At 40.2% G+C, this 18839-nt stretch overlaps 1 protein-coding gene across 2 annotated transcripts in view; it reads left to right on the plus strand.

Moving 5' to 3' along the window:
- The window catches only part of TTLL7 (tubulin tyrosine ligase like 7), a 51139-nt gene that overhangs the window by 26150 nt on the left and 6150 nt on the right, over positions 1–18839 (plus strand). The window contains exons 12-19 of one of the 2 annotated variants that reach the window (XM_086462880.1): positions 1569–1704; positions 2510–2596; positions 7055–7250; positions 8273–8553; positions 9891–9947; positions 10959–11093; positions 12854–12934; positions 16829–16989. In XM_086462880.1, the coding sequence (XP_086319006.1) occupies positions 1569–1704; positions 2510–2596; positions 7055–7250; positions 8273–8553; positions 9891–9947; positions 10959–11093; positions 12854–12934; positions 16829–16989 (1134 nt within the window). The remainder of the gene's footprint in view (positions 1–1568; positions 1705–2509; positions 2597–7054; positions 7251–8272; positions 8554–9890; positions 9948–10958; positions 11094–12853; positions 12935–16828; positions 16990–18839) is intronic. The other variant, XM_086462882.1, reaches the window with a different exon arrangement.

The following is an 18839-nucleotide window of genomic DNA, read 5'->3' on the forward strand; positions in this document are numbered from 1 at the left end:
TGACTGAAAAATGAGACAAATGATCTCTTTCTTCAGCTTTTTGGTTAATGTAAATCAATAAAAATATAAAAATAATTTTTTCCTCAGAAAAGAGAGAGACATCTTTTCAGGAGGAATGCGCACGTGCAAAAGGGCAGAACAGCTCTGTGTTTTCTTGTTGCCTTTGCAAAAAGGCTGAAGAATCAGCAGAGCCCGAGAAGGAATCTTGGCTAGAGATGCAGAGAAATTTTGTCTGAGCGTTATGCAGTGTTTTCTCCTTGTGATGTTCTGCAGAGCAGGACTAGCTGCTGTCAGGCACTGCCAGAGAATCACGCAAGTTCTGGGTGCTGGTGTTGCTGCGTGGATTAATACTGCTTTCTGAATAAAAATCCAGAGAAACCTCAGTCGACCTCAGCAGGCTTTGATTTAATCTACAGATGTCAGTGCAGCAGCTGGCTCAGTCAAGTGTCCGTCCGCCAGCACAACTAGCCCACGGATTCCGGTTGGAGTCCCGGGGTGGTCAAAGTAGGAGCGGTGCTTTCAAGCTTTTGTGAGTTCGTGGGGAGCTGGAAATGCAAACTGGAACCGTCTTCAGTTTGCTCTAGGTCTGCCCTGAGCCTAGTGGGGTCATAACCATCCTTTTTTCATGGCGACAAAATCAGCGTGAAAGATAGCTTTTCAAGGAGGAAAAGACTGAAAAGGAAGAAGGAGAAAGAACCTTGTGAAAAGTTCCCCAAAGATCCACAAAAGCATAAAAGTCAGTCAGGATATCAATGGTACCTATGCTTGGCACAGTGCAGGCAGGATTAATTTATGGATTGCTCCTTACAGTAAATTAGAAATTAGTCTTCCACCTTCATCGTTTCTGGCATTCATGACAAATGGATTGGAGTGGTTTTCTTCAAAGCCCATTGTTGCTTGATGAGCATGAATAAATCACCAAGTCCTGCTTCTCATATTGTCATAATCTCCTTCCCTGTGATTTTAGAGAATAATGGCATAGCTGCTTTAATGGAAAATCAGAGTCACCCTGTACATCCATGTACCTGGAAAGACTTTTTTTTTTCCCTTACAGTATTTATTTCTTCCTGTTCATTATTTTGGAGGATTTGGCATTCGAGTGCAGTCCATATTCAATCTTTAATTTACATCATGCCCATTCTCTCCAAGCAATTGTTCAGATTGACGCTGTTTGGCATCCTTTTATTGCTAATAGAAATTATTTTGTGGCTCTTAATTTTACATGCCGTATTTTGTTAACATTCCATGAATCACTCACACGTGCGTGCGTCGTTCCCACCCACGGCAAAACTGAGTTTCGGTACGTCTCTGGAATGACCTGCATGGTATCTCTTTTGACTGGCTAATTGCTGGTTTAAACATGAATGTGTTCACTGTGTTAAAATTGGATTTAGAGAGTAATGTTCAGAGTATATGCTTTATGATACGATATTATATAGTTGTTATAGATGGGATGTGGATGCATTATAGAAGAGACTGTGAATTAGCTGCATTACTTTTGTTCCTAGTGTGATAAGCAGCTCAGCTTCTATTTTAAATCCTGTTTTTTTTCCCCCCCCATATTTTAGGCGAATTTACCCTCCTGATGATAAGACATTACTTGAAAAGTATGAGAGTTTGTTAGCCACTGCTTTCCAGACGTTTCTTGCTGGGAGAGCAGCTTCACTTCAGCGGGAAATGAATAACCCTTTAAAAGGAATGAAGGTACTGAAGCACAAGAATTACTGGCTTTAGGAGTTACTTATCTTGGAATTCATGGCCGTGTGGATTAGTTTCACAATAACCATGTGTGATGGCTAATAAATAGCATTTGATAATGTTTCCATCATTTTATATGATTCTTTGTGCAGCTTGTGGGCCAGATCCTCGAATCTGGGTGGACCGCAGTGGACCCGGGGTAGAGGCAGGCCAGCTGGCTTTAAGCTCCTTTACCATTTCCCTGATCCTCAGCCTTACCCCTGGCCAAACCAGAGGTTGGCAGAAACTGCTTTTGAGCTGGTAATTGCCTCCTCCTTCCTCCAGTAATGTCCCCAGCCTATTCATCCACTGGTATGGACTGGAACGAGAGAGGTCATAAAACCAGCTCCACTAGTTGAAGGCATCCCAAAACTCGGCCTGATTGCCTGCTTCGGCAGTCAGAGACAGTAGGAAAGTGGCTCTATTTAAAATAACCGGGGAATGGGATTTGAAATCGTGAGAAATAATTTCCTGTCTTTGTAGTTGGCATCATCCAGCAGTTTTAAAGGAATCTTTGTTCAACCCTTTCTTCGGACTTTTGTCTTTAATAAATGCTAAGACTTGATTTTAGCTTTCAGTTTCACATTGATTGCAAGCAGAGATGCATGCGTCAGAAGAAGTGCTTTTATATCCTCCTGTGGAGGGATTCATAGTTTTATTTCAGGAATTAGTAATCCAAGTAATTTCAAATTCCTACCATTTGGTGCTTGAATTTTGGAAGGATAGGATATATACTGCTTTGAATTAATTGTAGTGAAATTCCCATTTCTAGGAGGAGGACATTTTGGATCTTCTGGAGCAGTGTGAAATAGATGATGAAAAACTAATGGGAAAATGCACCAGGCAGCGAGGACCTAAGGTATTTGACTTTTAGATTCCAATTTTTTATTTCACTCTGTAGAGAGGTAGTCTTGAGAATTTTAAGTGGGGAATTTAAGTGAGCTGAATCCGGTGGAAGTTTTCTTCCTCAGACTGTTATGAGCCTTTTTTATTTTTTTGAAATATGAAGAGAAGCATCACTACCATTTGTCCCACTAAATCCGTTAAAATTTTAACTGGGTATGAGATCCTCCTTTTCCTCTCCAAGCTATTTTGAGCAATTGTTGTGCATGGCAACAACTGTTGTACAAGAGATTGCTCGATTTCAACGTGTGAAATGATTTTTATATCCATAGCCTATCTCAAAAGAATGCTTTCATCTTGAATCGATTAGTGCCACTAAGGAACTTTGAGATCATGGGATAAAAGGCGCTGTGGAGGCTCAAAGGATTAATTATGATTATGATGTATCTGTAGCTTGCTTACTTGCAAAAACGGTTGTACAGAATATCTTGGAATGCGTTTCCTATCCAAAATCTGCTTTTAAAGTGAATGTGTATTATTTTTAGCTTAATGCTTTCTGGTTGTGTGCATAGTTCATGCAAGTCTTTGCCTTAAATACACTGCATATCTCTCTAAGCCAGTAAAGATAAATGGTTTGGGCTTGGCTAAAATAAGTATATTTCTTGTATCCTGCAAACACTTTAGGTCAAGTCTGCTTAGAAGAGCCTACATTTATGTTCCTGAGCTCTGATGGATTTGTTTATGGATGCACATAATTATTTTTTTCTTTTTTTTTAACAGCCTTTTGTGTTTCTGATGACATGGTGTACAAATCTGGGAATTTCTGTACAAAATGAATGCTCACGGTTGTCCTGAGCTTGCAGGGGTGCTTTAGATATGTGCAAGAATCCTAAGAGCTACATCTTATTACAGGCGTGCATACTGGAAAGAGGATCTGCATACCCAAGCTGGAATTAAGATAGATTTGCAGGAACCTCATTACAAATAGGGGGATTTTGGGAGCTGGAGCTTTAACAGTGGTGGATTCATTTAAAGAAGAGGAAAAAAAAAAAAAATCCGTCTGCCCTAGCAACACACTCAATAAACATTCTTTTCCTTGAGGTTTTGTTTTCAGTTCTTTGACATAGGGTCACTTAATTCAAGTTTAACATCTCGGTCATGTTTTTCCTTTTTCCAGAAGCCTGTCTTTTCCCAGCAGCCCTCAGAGAGCATCTTTTTGGTTGACTGGATGCACACAGATTTGGTCTATGCTCTCTCTGCACTGGTTGCACACAAGCCATTCCCACGCTGGAGGCCATAAATATTTAGTAAGGGACTGAGCCCAAATTGAGAAACCCCTCTTAACTACTTTTAAGATGAAGTTTGATCAATTTATAAGTGAGACTACATGACGTGGTCTTCTTTTATAGCAGGCAAATGGATTCTGTGGCTTACAAGCTGCTGTCCAGTACCATATTGTTTGTGCTTATAGAAGACAAAAAATTGCTTATGACCAAAATCCCCACTTTATTTTTTTGCCATAAAACTGATGAAATCAAACGGGAAGGCAATGAAACTAGTTTATCCAAGGAGATTGTTTCTTTTCACTGGTTTATCCAAGGAGATCGTTTCTTTTCCTTGCAGTGTGCACTCTTCAGGCCATACAGGATCTCTATTCCTGCATCTTTTTAGGATCCTGATACACTTCTCAATTATTTAAACCATGCCTACAGTGAAACCATGGGACTGGAGACTTCCCTGGTTGCATAATATCCTATTCCTTTGAAAGACAGATGCCCATTGCGGCTGGTCCTCGTATCTTGTACCAAAAGAGCATCACCTCTCTCCTGGGAGGGGTGAGGTGCATGTGGCTTGTAACATGCATCTGATAGGCCACCTCTGAGTGAAGGGCCCGCTCTGAGGTCTGTGGTATCTAAAGATATACTGTGTAGAAATCTGGTGAGTGAGGCAAGCAGGAGAACTTAGTATGGTCTGTCAATCTGTCAGGTAAGAGAATAATCCAGTGGTAAAACTCATCGTCTTGTAATCATAAAATCCTAGCAATGAAGATCCATTAGCATATCAAAAAAGTGACATAGGCAAGTTCCAAGACAAACCAAACCTGAGGGAACAGTACTTTTCACATCGCGTTACCCAACGTGACAGGTTCTTTCAGAAGGCCATAAAGCCCTGTCCTCCCTTAAAAGTCGCAGGCTGGCCTGCTGGCGGGAGCTACTGTTAGGAGGTCAGACGCTCTGCCTTGGGGGCACTCCCTTCCTTGGAGAAAGGAACAGTCAGGACTCAAAAAACTCTATACAGAACAGCCGGAATAGTCAGGAGAGAGAGGTGTTTTCCTCCTCATCCTCCACATACATAGAAACATATATATATACATGTATACGTACATAATACATACATATATATGTATCTGAGGGGTAGAGGGGTGTGTGAGTATAAATAAGCTTTGCAAGCAACAACTATTCTGTATTTGTAAAGAATCTCAGCCTTATTTTTAAGTGAACGTGATTAGGAGCTCAAAGTAGAAAACGAGTCAAAAATTTCCCAGAACGAAGGCATTTTTTCCTGCAAGTAAAATATTGCTGAATTCTACTCAGACGGAGAAATAGGTTCTGGAAATGTCTGGTGTATTTGTAGCCTCTAGAGGGCACCTTCTACTTACACACTGCAGGATTTCCTCAGGTTTGTTACATGGCACCTCCTTGTGCAGCAAAAAGAACCGAGGAAATAAAATAACATATTTTCGAGGATAGGAGCAATTTTATTTTTATTCTGCTATAAAATCAGATGAGTTTAATCAAAGAAAAATCAGGTTAGTGTAAGGGGAAATCAAGGTGATTAGAATTGCGAAGCAATTAAATATCTCTTATTTTAAGAGGTCAGTTTAAACCAGATCTAGCTATTATTTGTCATTATTCCTTTTTGTCATTTCTTTGACCTTTTTTTTTTATTATTTTTTAATTGATGTGAAGTGTTGGTCAGGATATTCTTATTGTTTAGTGTAGAATGTGTGAGGAACACGCACAGGATGTAGAAAGCCCCTGTGAGTTTTGATTGGAAATGCTTATTGCACCTTGTATAGCTGATCAGGAATGTCTGATCAATATATCTCCATGACACACAGCATTTCGTGATTAGCAGAGCTATTTCTGAGAAAGCAATAAGTGTTGAGGCACCTTAATTTGTCCTTTTGGCAGGTAGATAGATATCAAAAACATTCTTTGCGTAATTGAACAATTGCCTGGGCTCTCCTCAATGGAATATTCTTCTTCAGCTCTTCCTTATCTGGTCTAACAGCTTGGGCTTGCATAAACACGCTGTCGCTTTTAAGTTAGGGGCAGAAATCTCTTTCCTTCCTTGGCTGGAATAGAAGTTGAGGGAGTGTATGTTTAGTTATAAAGTGTATCTTGCCAGAACAATATCTTTGGGGCTTTTCTCTGTTGCCCTTTACGATAAATCTGGGGGCATTACATTCTGCTGAGATAATAGGGCAATTTAAATTCATCCTGAGAGTTCTTCTATTTCACTCTGACCCACAATACATTCAGAAATTATGGTATTAATTGATATTAATTTTTTTCAAATCTGAGTTTTAATTGTGGTATTAGCTGACTAGGAGGATGAGGCCATCACCATAGCTTCTTGTAGCTGGGAGTTACTGAAAAGAAAATGTGTAGGGAAAAAAAAGTGACCGCAGGAGCCGCCTTAGGATAACAGATAGAATGAAGGAGATTGTATTTTTTTTTGTTTGTCTGCTGGTAGATGGTAAAATAAAAAAATTTCATTTGCAGTCTCTGTTCTTGCACCAGTTTGTCTGCTGCTCTTTGATTGTTGTCTCACAGTATCCTTGGTAATAGCACAAGACTAATTACCAAACGACACCGAATCCCGTGTGCGTGTGGGCCCCCAAATACACCTGGCATTGCTTGCCATGTTCTTCCAGTTTCTGCTTTCTGCAGGCTGTGGAGGAATCACTTTCTCTTTCAGAAGTATTCCAGCCAAAGTTCCTTGATGTATTTCTTTACCTCCCCTTGATCGTTGTTAAACTGTAGCTTCAGTTATTGCAAACATCAGCGAGGGATTGAAACCCCCTGTAAATGGTATTCTGGATCACTTGATGTATGATTTCAAACTGTAACTCAATGTGTCTGGTGTAAGTCATACTTGAAACAAAATATATTTTTTTTTTTTCCCCTTACTATGTTATGCTGCTCTTCATGTGAGGAAGATGAGGATTACTGTGTAGTGGATTTAAGGAAATATTTAAGCATTTATTCTAAAATTAAGGAGAAACTTCCAATCTAATTTGGGAGGGTTTGGATAAGTACAGATGAACCTGCCTGAATCAAAGACCTAGTGTTCTTTTGGGATTATGAAGGAATTCAATTTCTTGGGTGTGTTTTCTTTTTTTTTCCCTTTTCTTTTTTAATTTTTAATTTTTATTTTTGCCTTTTTTTTTTTTGTGTGTGTGCTTTAGCCCTTGTGTTCAATGCCAGAAAGTGCACAGCTCTTAAGAAAACTTAAGAACTACAACAGTGACAGTAGCTGTGATAGCGGTAGCAGCATGTCAGAATCGGGAGAAGAAACTGAAAAGGAAGATCACAATGAAAAAAAAGAGAAAAAAGTTTCATATGATCTTGAAGAAAATAAATACAAATCTTTGGAACGATCAGGTAAGTTAAGTGATCACTTTTCCAAATGAATTATATAAAGTGCTTCAGTATTTTAGAATGAATCAACATTGGTAACTCAGGGTTAAACACTGGTTTGCTTGTTTCGTCTTCTTGAAAATATTTCTAAATTAATGAAAATGAATTTTACAAAAAGGAAAAAATGAATATTCTTTTGCCAAGAATACTAAAGAGAAAAGTACACCTGGGCTACACTTGGAAACGGTGGGCGTGTTCCTTTTTGCTCTTAGGGGTTTTTTTTTTGAGCAAATTGTTATTTTTTCCCTGTAAAAGGTGGTCTTAACTAAGCTTGAATTTGCTGGAATATAGAAAGGATAAGGAAATGTATCCAGAGACATACAGAAGGTAATGTATTCCAGACGAGATCCCCTGCAGAGGTTTTTTTGGTGATTGCTTTCTGGCTTGCTGCAGAGCATTGGTGCGAACATGTGCTCTTGAACACGGGAGATGGAGCATGTCATTTTTCGTTTTAGCGGTGTATCGTCTCAAAGAATTTCATCGTGTAATTGCACACCTAGAACGCTGCTTCTGAAGTGTTTGTTTTTCATAGCAGCATCCTTTATTTAGCAAAAGACTGAGTTTAAAACCTGTATGTAGGAGCAGATGAGGGAGACTGGGTCTGCAAATACGGGACCCTACCGACCAAATTTCCCTCCTGCGTCCGTCATCTTACAGTCGGGAAGCCACGCGCGGTAGCCACATACTTTTTGACCTAAAAGGCATACGCAGTCTGTCATAAACCTAGTGCATGTTAGAGAGGACGGGAGGCTACCTGATTAAAGCTGACGATGAGGAAGAAATAACTGTTCTTACAGAGCTTGTAAAGTATGTGCAAGTGGGGGATCTGATACGACTGCCTGCTGCCTATATGGTTGTTAGTCAGCGTACGTTATAGTACAAGGTATGTGCGCCCGTGCTGGTCATACACGTTGGTAGTTAGAGACTGAAAAACGGGCGTTAAGAGGATAATAAGTAATGACATCATTCATTTAATTTGTCTGCAGGCAGAATGAACTGGAAACCTTCGATTAAAAATATAAAATCTCCGTCACCTTCATCGCCCACGTCACCCGCAGGTCCAATACGGCGTTCTGTAAGCTGCCCTCGTTCGATATCAGTACTGACGACGCAGTCACAGGCGGCTGAGCCGCGTCCCTTTTCCGCCAAAGCGCCCCTGCAAATCCAGCGTGCGTCCTCAGTCAACAGGTCTCATTCTTTAAATCGTAGCCCATCTTCGGCCAGAGTCTCTCAAACGCCCAGCTTGGGAACTATGCACTCTTCGGGGGTGAGTTAACACAGCGGTTGCCTTCAAAATGCGTTCCATTTCCCTAAAACTCGTTAAATACAGTACTAATTTTCACAGTGTCAGGAAACCTGAGGTGCTACAGTCAATGCTCTTTTGACAGGAACTCAAAACTCCGAGGTCTGTAGACCCGCATGTGACTCTCAGGGCGTGCGAATTGGGGTGTTGCAGTGTTTCTGGTGCAGCAATACAGATGCTACATTTTGTGAGAATGGAAACCTTTTTGGGTTTGTGACTGGGAAACCTTCTCTCCTAAATATAGTTTTTTGAAGATAGAAAGAGTTTTTACCTCACTTAAAAAGTGTCTATGATTCGAGACTGCTGGTTCTGAAATAAGGGTGTACCTACCTTCCAAATCTTAGCAAAAATACATCAGTATTTCAAAACCAGCGTATACTCCAAGGGTAAATACACTGTGCCAGAGTATTTAGGTAGACTTAGGTATTAGTATTAGGTAGACAGAGTATTAGGAAGACTTTGTAGGGGTGTCCATTGTAGAAGAAGCTGTAATTAATTTTCAACCTACTGTACCTATTTTGCATATGCTAGACCACTGCAGTAGAGCTGCTCTTCCAAAGTGAACAGTTTAAAATTTATAGATGGTTCTCATCATCCTTAGGATTTGCCACTGCAATAACTGTCTCAGCAGCCATCTTTTATGATATTTTTTTGAAGTGAAGATAAAACTTTCGTTTTGAAGCCTGTCCCAGAGACAGATGAGCATTTAGGCTCAGGCAGACTGAGTAATTAACGGAACAAATAGATCAAACACCCGTAGCCGTTCAGAATTGGTGCGGTTGGTTGTAATTTCACAAAGCACTTCTGAACTTGCGAGCGGGCCGGCGTCCTCTTGGGTATCTCCTTCCCAGCCCAGGCACTTCTTCTTCTTTTGTGTTTGCGGGATGGGTGACACCCCCGCTTCTCCCTGGGCAGCGTTTTCGGGGATCAGGCCCCAACCTCATTCAGTGTCGTATTGTGTGCTGGTGCCGGTGCGTTTCCATTCACGCTTTGGTGCCTGACCTACATATTTCATCACCCAAATAATTCCTCTGGAGATGGGGCAAAACAAATTGGTGCTTTTAACCCGTAGTTGCAGCCTTTCTCTATTGTGGTGAGCTTTGATTGTGAGAAATCCTTTTGTGACGCTAATTAACTTGCTTCATAGTATTTACTATCTCTAATCATCATTTTTATCCGGTTGAGCGCTCATTGTCTGTTTTGCCTGTGAGGCTTTGTCTAAATGATGAAAAAGGATCCTTTTAAAATTGTGTGCTGACATCTTGTGAAATACTCCTTAACATGGTTTTCCATCTTTAAAGTCAGCTAATAGAATTGGAAAGACATTAAGATTGTGTCTTCACCGCAACGTGTTAAAGGTATTTTTTATCACATTAGCTATCTCCAGTTTAAAAAGTACCCTTTTATCATCAAGATGTACTCTGAGAGTTTAATGAGACAGGGCTAATATAGATTTTTCTGTTCACATTAACTTTATATCAAATACAAATTACTGAAAGATTAAAAACAGTCTCTTACCATCTGACATTAAAAATGGGCTACTCACTTAAATTAACATTAGTAAGAAACCATACTCTCTTTTTCATTGAGAAAGCTCCACCACAGAAATGATCTTGATATGCAGAACAATTATGTTGGGTGATAGAGCTTAGGTCATGCTTCTTAAAATAATGTGAATAAAATTACTTACAGAATGGATAAGAACTACTCATAATTTAGCACTGTATTGTGAATGGAACTCTGTTCATAATTATTTTTGCAACTAAGAATAATATACTATATATTACTGCTAGAATAAAATTAAAATTGATAAACTGTAACTTACTCCGAAGAAGTCATTTGTGCATGATAAAGTATTAGTTTATCTATCCTTTGGGCAAGAAAAGAGCAGTATATTGCCATTTTTGGAGGCTGCTGAGATCCAAATGTTCTAAAGGTACGGAAATTAAGTTTACAATAAGCCATTTACAGTTGGGAATTACAGACACATTGTTATAGTAGTTATAAACAAAAGTGGATTTGGAAATATTTGATATCTTTTTATTTCAGCCACATTATTGCGTATCATATAGCAAAATATTTTGTTATGCTTGAAAATATTGACTATATATTTGTTTATTCTATTTCAAACACACTTACATTTGAACTGTTTTTCTCAAATTTCTTGACAACTGTAAGTAATGGTGATGCATTGGTGTACAGGAGGCATATGTGTGTATATTAGTTATGTATTAGATGATACGTCTTTACACTTTAATAATTTATTTTGCGTCACCCTATTTACAATGTATGTTTGTCAAGGAAACGTCTTTGTGATGTGACCTAATGACACGCCTGAAATTTTTCCTCTGCTGCATATTGGTTTTCAGAGTGAGTCTTTGCTGCAACAGAAAACAAAAGAGCAAGAAGTTGCTTTGACCAAAGAGACTCTTCTCATTATCAATGACATGAGAATGAAGTGCCCAGGGAAAACAGATGAAGAATCGGAGTTAATTATAGAAGATGTAAGTATCTATAAATAAGGAAGAAGAATAGCAGGGTGGACACTTACTGTGGAGGCCACTAAAATGACGGAAAGTAGAAAGCACAATTTATGATTCATGAGCTCCCGTGGCCTTGAAACTTGCAGAACTCGGGATAATTCAAAGGATTTGAAAGCTTGGAGCTTTGCGTACTTTCTGACCTTAAAAGAGCAGCACTGAAAACATTCCTGTGTCTTTATAAAATATATGAGAAACCATCAGGAAGGTTAGGAAAATTCCGTTTTTCATTGTGGAGGAAGTTCAAACTTTTAAGTAAGCTAAGAAGAATGTTACAACTCATCTTTCATCTGGTGGTGTTAGTGCAGATCCTGACGCGTTTAACTCGCTCTCGAACAGGCAGACCAGAGAGCTCAGTGCTGTGCTGCAAGGCAAACTGGGAGTTTGCTAGTCATACAGAGCACCAGTCGCACTCTTTGGCTCTTCTAGTCTGCCAGCTTTACCCTTTCTTTTACACCCAACCTTGTCCCGAGCCTCACAATTTGGTATCAAAGACATGTGAAACGATGCCCAGTCGAAAGGGCAATTAAAACATTAAAATATGTAAGCAGAAAATACATGGTATGTAAACCTCTTTTAAATATCTAGTGCAAAGAAACTAACATCAGCTTGGAAAAGGGAAAAAAAAAGAAGATAGAAATTCTTTTCTCAGTCCAAGCAGAAATATGGAGGGATCTAGTAATTTAAATTAACGCCTGTATTCTGATGTAGCAATCACAGTCTGCGGTGTGTTAAAAGTCATGTAATTCATTCTCATCTAATTCATTCTCCAGCTGGAAACGTCCTTTGCTCTGTGAGCTTCCAAAATGTTGATTACGTCTCCAGTAATGTGTGCGACTACCTCGCAGGGGAAAGGAAATCTCCTGTAATGATGGCTGATTTGGGCGATTCTGGGAGATAGCATTCCTAACTGGCATATTGAGTTTCCCATCCTAGGAGCAGAAATAAAATGCTTCATTAAATTTTCTCCTTCGGACGTGAGAGCGTGTGTGCATTTACGTCCGTATGGGGGGGTGGGGGGTGTTTGCACTCCATCTAGTGGTGCTTTCTCATGCAACGTCAGCGTGGTTATAAATGCGCTTTCTTGTTGCAGAATTCTTTTATAAATGCATCTGGCCTTAACCAGGTTCTGATGGGGAAATCATGTTTCATCAAGGAAGGAAACAAGTAATGGTATATTAGTTGTCAGTGAGGCAGAACTTGTTGTAGATCTGGAGTAGAATAGGAAGATAAAATAACAAAATGAAAATAAAACTGTACGTTCACAGCTTGAGCTATTTTGGTAGCACTTAGACATCATAAAAGAAGAGTATATGACCATTTATAGAAAGGATGTTTCCAAGGTATGTCTGATGTCCTTTATGCAGCAAAAATCCTCACCATTTAAATCGATTAACAGTCGTGCATAATTGAACTTACTGTTGTGATCAAGGAATCTGAGCTGAGTCGGCCAAGACAAGTTTCTCCCTGCTTTGTGGTGTATAACTGTCAGAATCAGGTGGCAAAGAGGGTAGGATTTAACTAACAGATTGTACACATCTCTGCAGACGTTCCCCCATGTAAATTTGCAAATGTTTTTCTATTTCTTTTAGAGAACGGTTCTTTTCACGGAAGTCTTTTCGATGTTCGCACTTTCTAGCGTTAGGAATGCTCATGAACAAAATGCTAGTTTTCTGTGGCTTTTACGTGCGTTTCTTTTATTTTATGTTTTGCAACGACTCCAGATTATGGATAATTGGAAGTACCATAAAACAAAAGTGGCGTCTTACTGGTTGGTAAAACTGGATTCTGTAAAGCAACGAAAAGTAAGTGACATCTATTTAATTTTCTGAAGATTGTCTGAAGCAGACGCATAGCAGTGTTTCTGCTGGTGTTTAGCAGTAGCTGGGAGTGACTTGAGATGCTAAAATACTGGCTATTAATACTAACTATGAATTAATTCCATTGCAGGAAATTATGTTGCTCCATATTTAGACGAGCATAATTATCCTGGAATGGAATTTCAAAACCAATTTCTTAAAAATTTAGTCTGTGGAAAGGAATGCAAACAAATAAATGATTAGTGCTTACGTACTGAAGTTTCAGCAAACGTTCTTAGAAGTGTATTGATTCAGCAGGTTTGATTGATAAGGGATAAACCAGTCAGCAGTTTCGGACCAGACATGAAAGCTCCATTAGAGTTAGTGATGTTGCACTTGGTTATCTGAGTCGTTGACCCCCGCTATTACAACAGATAATGTTGAATGAAAAAATAGACCTGCCAAGCAAAGATTATCGACATTGTTATGAATTAGGATTTTCTCCTTTAAGCAACCGTCAGAAAGCCCACAATAAAGGGTGGTTCTGTCCTTGATTCGACTGACGGTCGTGTGAAACCAAGGGCACACGTACAGAGGCAGGAGGATCTGCCAGGTCGTTATTGGCAAAAAGTGCACGGTCAGAAATGCGGATTTCTTTGCTGTTCGTGTGAGGACATCTTTTCCAACTTAGGAGAGTTATAATTCCTGAAGCACTAGTGGGCCCTTCATCTTTGCTTGCACTGGAAATGATTTACCCTTTTTTTTTTCTGACTGCTTTTAACCTCAATCCCTTCAAGCAATCAGATAGTTATTCTTAGAAGGCTAGTTTATAAAAACGGATTAACTTTGACAATGACACTGCAGCTGAGGACTGCCAAATGTGTAAGGTTTTGTTGATTTGAAAGAAGTATGGTTTATATTCCGATGAAGTGTGTAAAGGAGAAGCGAGCTCAAGGTGGAGAATATTTATGCAAGGAAGAAATCCGTCTCAAAGGTACCTTCTGCAACTTTGCGAAATACAAAACAGAAACCCCGTCCCCTTCACTGTACTTACGGGGAGATTCTAACACACCAGAAGAAAATGCCTGGGCAATGTACTAGGTTTCACAGTGTTCATCCCTGACAGCTATATTTGCTTAACAATTATTCAGCATGATGTCGAGAAATTAAACTTCTGCTCATATTCTTAGTGTGTAATATTCTGGCATTGCAGCAGAGGTACAAGAGGCGTTTAGAAGCAAGTTGAGAGAAAACCGATGAAATCAATGTGCGCTAAAATGAAATTTAGTCTCCCAAGACTTTTAGGAAAAAGAGAGTTTTGTATGGGAGGAGTTGCGACTGCTTCGTGTTACATCGCTTTACTTAATTTCTTTCAAAGTATTTTGATGGTTACCAGAGGGTTTTGGATATGCTCTTTCATAACATCTTGTTCTGTTACACCCAGAAAATTGGTTATGTTAGAGTAAATGACCTAAATTAAAGTAAACAGAAAGGTGAAGGCAAACTAGGGAAATTAACTTAGAAAAATGAGGATGTAGGTTTCATGAAGTTCCAGCTCTTGTGCAATGCCTTGTCTCTTTTCTTAAATGGATGATTGAGGCCATGTTTGCACATTAAGAACAATTAACCGGGACGTTTTCCCCTCTGGCATATTGGCAATAACCACACCGTAAAAAACAGCAAGGAAGCTTTTTTTCTTCTAGAGTACCGGGCAGTCTGCGGCTTGCTTTACGATGCAAGGTTCAGTCCTTAGTTTTCTTCCACTCCAGGTGCTAAAGTAAAAGAAAAACCTCTACACAGGCATCCTAGTTCTTAGCTGATGGCTTTTGGACTAGTGAGAGAATCTAGACGGAGGGGAATTGCTCTGTTTTAGACAGGGAGATAAATTACTATTGGTCAGTGTGACATTGTGAGGAGATGTATGGTTCCTTCACGTAGTTAGGGACCGAGTTGGTTCAGATGGGTGTATAGGAGCACAGCTTCTGGCCAGGTGTGTGGGAAAACCCGTGTCAGGGAAGACACGAGGAAAAGGCTGCTTGAGCAGCGTTAAGACAGGAGGGTAGCGCTGCGAAGGGAATGTCGGGAAATCGGGAGCCATTCCCCAAGCGTGGGGCAGTCAAAACCCGGGGCGTAGCTCCTGCAGTCACTAAACAAGATCACCATCCTTAGGTTATAATTTACCTCTCTTTCTACCTCGCTCTTTAGGAGGAAGAGTCCACAGGTCTGGGTTTTAGTGCGTTAGGCTCCCGCGTTCATAAAGGTTCTCAACGGAGAGGGCGGCATTGTAGCTGCGTTGGGTTATTATGTGCATGGAATTAGTGCAGGACCTATTCATGCAGACGAATCCTAGGTCTTCAAAAAATGAGCTTGAATAACATAGAAATGACATCCGTCAGCGAGGCTGCCATTATTAGGTATCTATAGATTTTCTACCCGTTAAGCATTACTCTTTACTATGCAGCTTCATTGTGCTGTTGCAGGCATTTCGTTTATTTGGGCTTTGTGTCCTTCATCACGTCTCAGCAGACTATTTATAAACAACAGCTTGTTGTGCAGGACCAAAAAATTGCAGTTCTACACCATGCTTCCATACTTGACTGTTCTGCTAAGCCTCCTTGACTTTCTGAGAGTCAGGTGGTTCATTCGTGCGAATTGGGTTGTCGTAGGTATCTGAAAGATGCCTGGGAAAGTATCGGACCTTCTCATTGGGAAAATCTACCAAATAAAGAAACACCTCCACCTGCTCAGCACCCACTTGAGCCTGGCTGTTTTTTCGGTTTTGTGAGAGGCAGAGTGTTTCCTTTACAGGAAATCACGTGGATTCAGCTGACTCTTTGGATAACAGGTCACATGCACCATAGGCTTTTTTTTAGGACAGGTTTTACACTGCCCAGCGTGCCAGCGTGGGGCCTGAATACTACTTTGGTCCCAGAACTAATCCCAGTCTTACTGATGGTATCTAAAAGAAGCCAGGACGCTCTGGAGCCTGTTTCTCTCCAGTGGTTGGGGAGGGAACCCAGAGGCCTGACTTTGGAGAACGGACAGATGTTTAAGGGGCAGGCAAGACGGATCCCACCTCCCGTGTCCCAGTTCAGTGGGATGGGCAAAGGTGTGTCCGAGAGGGCTCGGATGAGTTGGACGCACGACTGCCTGTAAGTGTGTGCGTGGGCTGAGTCGCTGAGACTCACTGGGTAAAACTCCGTCTAGGCTGAATGCAGCTCGGCGTTTTCTTCACCATATCTTTACACACTTGCATTGAAACATGGTCTGTATCTAATAAATCCGTTGCATTTCTATAAATATTGCGATTTTAAATATCTTGCTGATTATTTTCCTTACGTGTTGGTTTCACTACGCTGTTTCCTGCGTGAAAGGTAAACTAAAATGGTTTGATTTAGGGTAATGCTGAGCTTAAACAGACAGTAAGCCAGAAGCTGTTTGTAGCTTTTCAGGACGTTTTAGTTCTTTATAAAATAGATGGTGTTTTAAAAGGGAGTGAGAAAAGGAAAAGGGATAATCTCCAAATATATGATATTTGGGTTGTTAATTATGTTGCTTCTAGTCTGTAATTGTGTCCATTTTGTTTCTTTTTAGACTCTTTTTGTCGTTTAAACGAGCTAGTATTGAACAGACTGAAAAAAATCAGAAATGAACTTTTCTGTAATAAAAATAAAATATTTTGATTTGGCTTTGCAAAACGTTATTGACATAAAAAGCGTATCATGAAAGTTTGCTGATGAATGCACAGAAATGAAACACAGACATCTGCGGGAATTTATAGCTCCGCAGTCATCTGTGCGTGTGTGTTGTGTGTGCGTGCGCGCAGTGAATCAGCGAACAGTTGGGTTTGGGTTTTGCAATATGCTTTTGCTTTGATTTCCTTGGAATATTCCTTCCTAGGTTTTGGATATAGTCAAGACAAGCGTTCGTGCAGTGCTACAGCGTGTCTGGAAGGCTCCAGACGTTGAAAACTTACAGCTGTACCGTCTCTTTAACCGTGTATTTAATCGCTTACTTTGGAGCCACGGTCAAGGCCTGTGGAACTGTTTCTGTCATTCAGGGTAAGCCTGGTTTTCTTACCTTAGTCATCTTTGTAACTTCACGATCGCAGTCAATGCTGGCTTGTGGCTCATTTTCGTTTGAGAGGATGCTGTAATACATTGAACTTGTTTTAAAACCACCTAAAGATAGAGTATAATTAGACATCTACTAATGTAGGCCAACCATTTCAGTGATGGAATCGGACATTTAGTAACGTATTTACAAATACAATAACCTAAGAGAAATATCTGAACTTTAGGTCAACTCTTTCATTGCATGGTGCACAATTTTGAGGCCAGACCAATATAAGTGTCACATGTGGGCTTACCATCCACAGAAGTCATTGTCACATCTATTTGAGCTCCAGACTTACAAGGGAAGAATTCAGTCACGAGTGCAGCTGACGCCTCATGCCAAACGCAGGGTCAGCTCTGTGCTTTACAAATAATGAGTTCAAATTTCTGTGCTTAATTACATACACTGTTTCCCACACGGGTGGGAATTGAAGTATATGCAGAATAGGAAAAGTCCACAGTGAGGTAAGCAGATGTTTTTGGTTTGGGTAGCAAATACAAGTTTTCTGTGGGGGGTAAATAGATCAGGCCGTATATTGAAAGTTCAATAGCCTACACTTCAAAATCTACATTCCTGAAATCGAAGCCTTTTGTGTAAGGATAGGCGTGGAGGATCAGATCATAGGTATAAAATACACATGTGCCCCCTCCAATTTCTTCATAAAATAAGAATACAAATGTTTAATTATTAGATATATTGCATACAAAAAGGCATTTTCTCTGTATGTACAATGTATAAAGAATGGGAGGGGCATGTTCAAATAAATCAGGTCAGTATGTTCCTCACACAGAGCCATTTGTCATGTGTAGAGAAGCAGGTAACGCACGTGTTAATTGTTTCCCAACAAAATGGATAACAAGGAGAAGAGGGACCTGAGAGCATCCAAAAGGTCATCAGTTTTTTGGGTTTTTTTTACCATTATCTTCTCACTGCTGAAGGCTTGGTGTGGTTGTGCAAGCTGTTAGGAGTCTTCACGCTTTTTTTTCCACTGAGATGGGCCGTGGGAACATGCAGATAATGTCAGCCTTAAGATTTGCCTAGAGGTAGGTATTGGGAATGTGGCACGCTCCGAAAATTGAAGTAGGGGGAGAGAAGATTTCTGTGTTTCCAATCTGAAACTTTTTTTTTTTTTAAATAAAAATGCTGCAGGGTCCCTTCTTCATGCCAGCAGAGGTGTGTGACGTCTTGAGTCCAAGCTCAGTTTTTGTTGTCATAAAATATTATACTTCCCTTCCATTTTAATAACGCTGTTATTATTGTGAATTTTAGTGTTGCAAATCTTCTGATGTACATGAAAATTTTCGTTTTAGATTGTTTTTCTCTACAAAGAATGTTTTTGTTCAAAACCTTTGAACAACACTGCTGCTCCCAGTGCTCGGGAGGAGAGTCTTTGAGCCAGCAGAACCGTTCAATGAAGAGTAGTGCAGAGCAAGACTCGGCTGACTCCAAAGAGGAGCTAAATTCTTGACAAAGATCCACTTCCTTGTAAGAGGAGCTGCCATGTAAAAGATTCTAAAAATACTGTAGAAGTAATCTATAGATCTCCAGTAGGTGTGGAGATGACCCTGCATGTAGTATACTTGATAGGGAATTCACAGAAGAAAACAGAAAAGCTGTTGGTACCTTCCCAGTATGAGGTTTGTCCAGGTACAAGCATCCTTCCTGGCATGTCCTCCACAGCAGCGAACTGGTGGCAGCCCCTCTGTAGCAGAGGGGCCAACTCCTCATCACTCTTCCTCACAGTTCGCTGTGCCGTTTTAAAGAACAGGTTGGAATAAACATAGGGCACGTGTGG

Source organism: Leptosomus discolor, chromosome 3 (assembly GCF_034619465.1).
Source record: "Leptosomus discolor isolate bLepDis1 chromosome 3, bLepDis1.hap2, whole genome shotgun sequence".
Classification (NCBI taxonomy): Eukaryota; Metazoa; Chordata; class Aves; order Leptosomiformes; family Leptosomidae; genus Leptosomus; species Leptosomus discolor.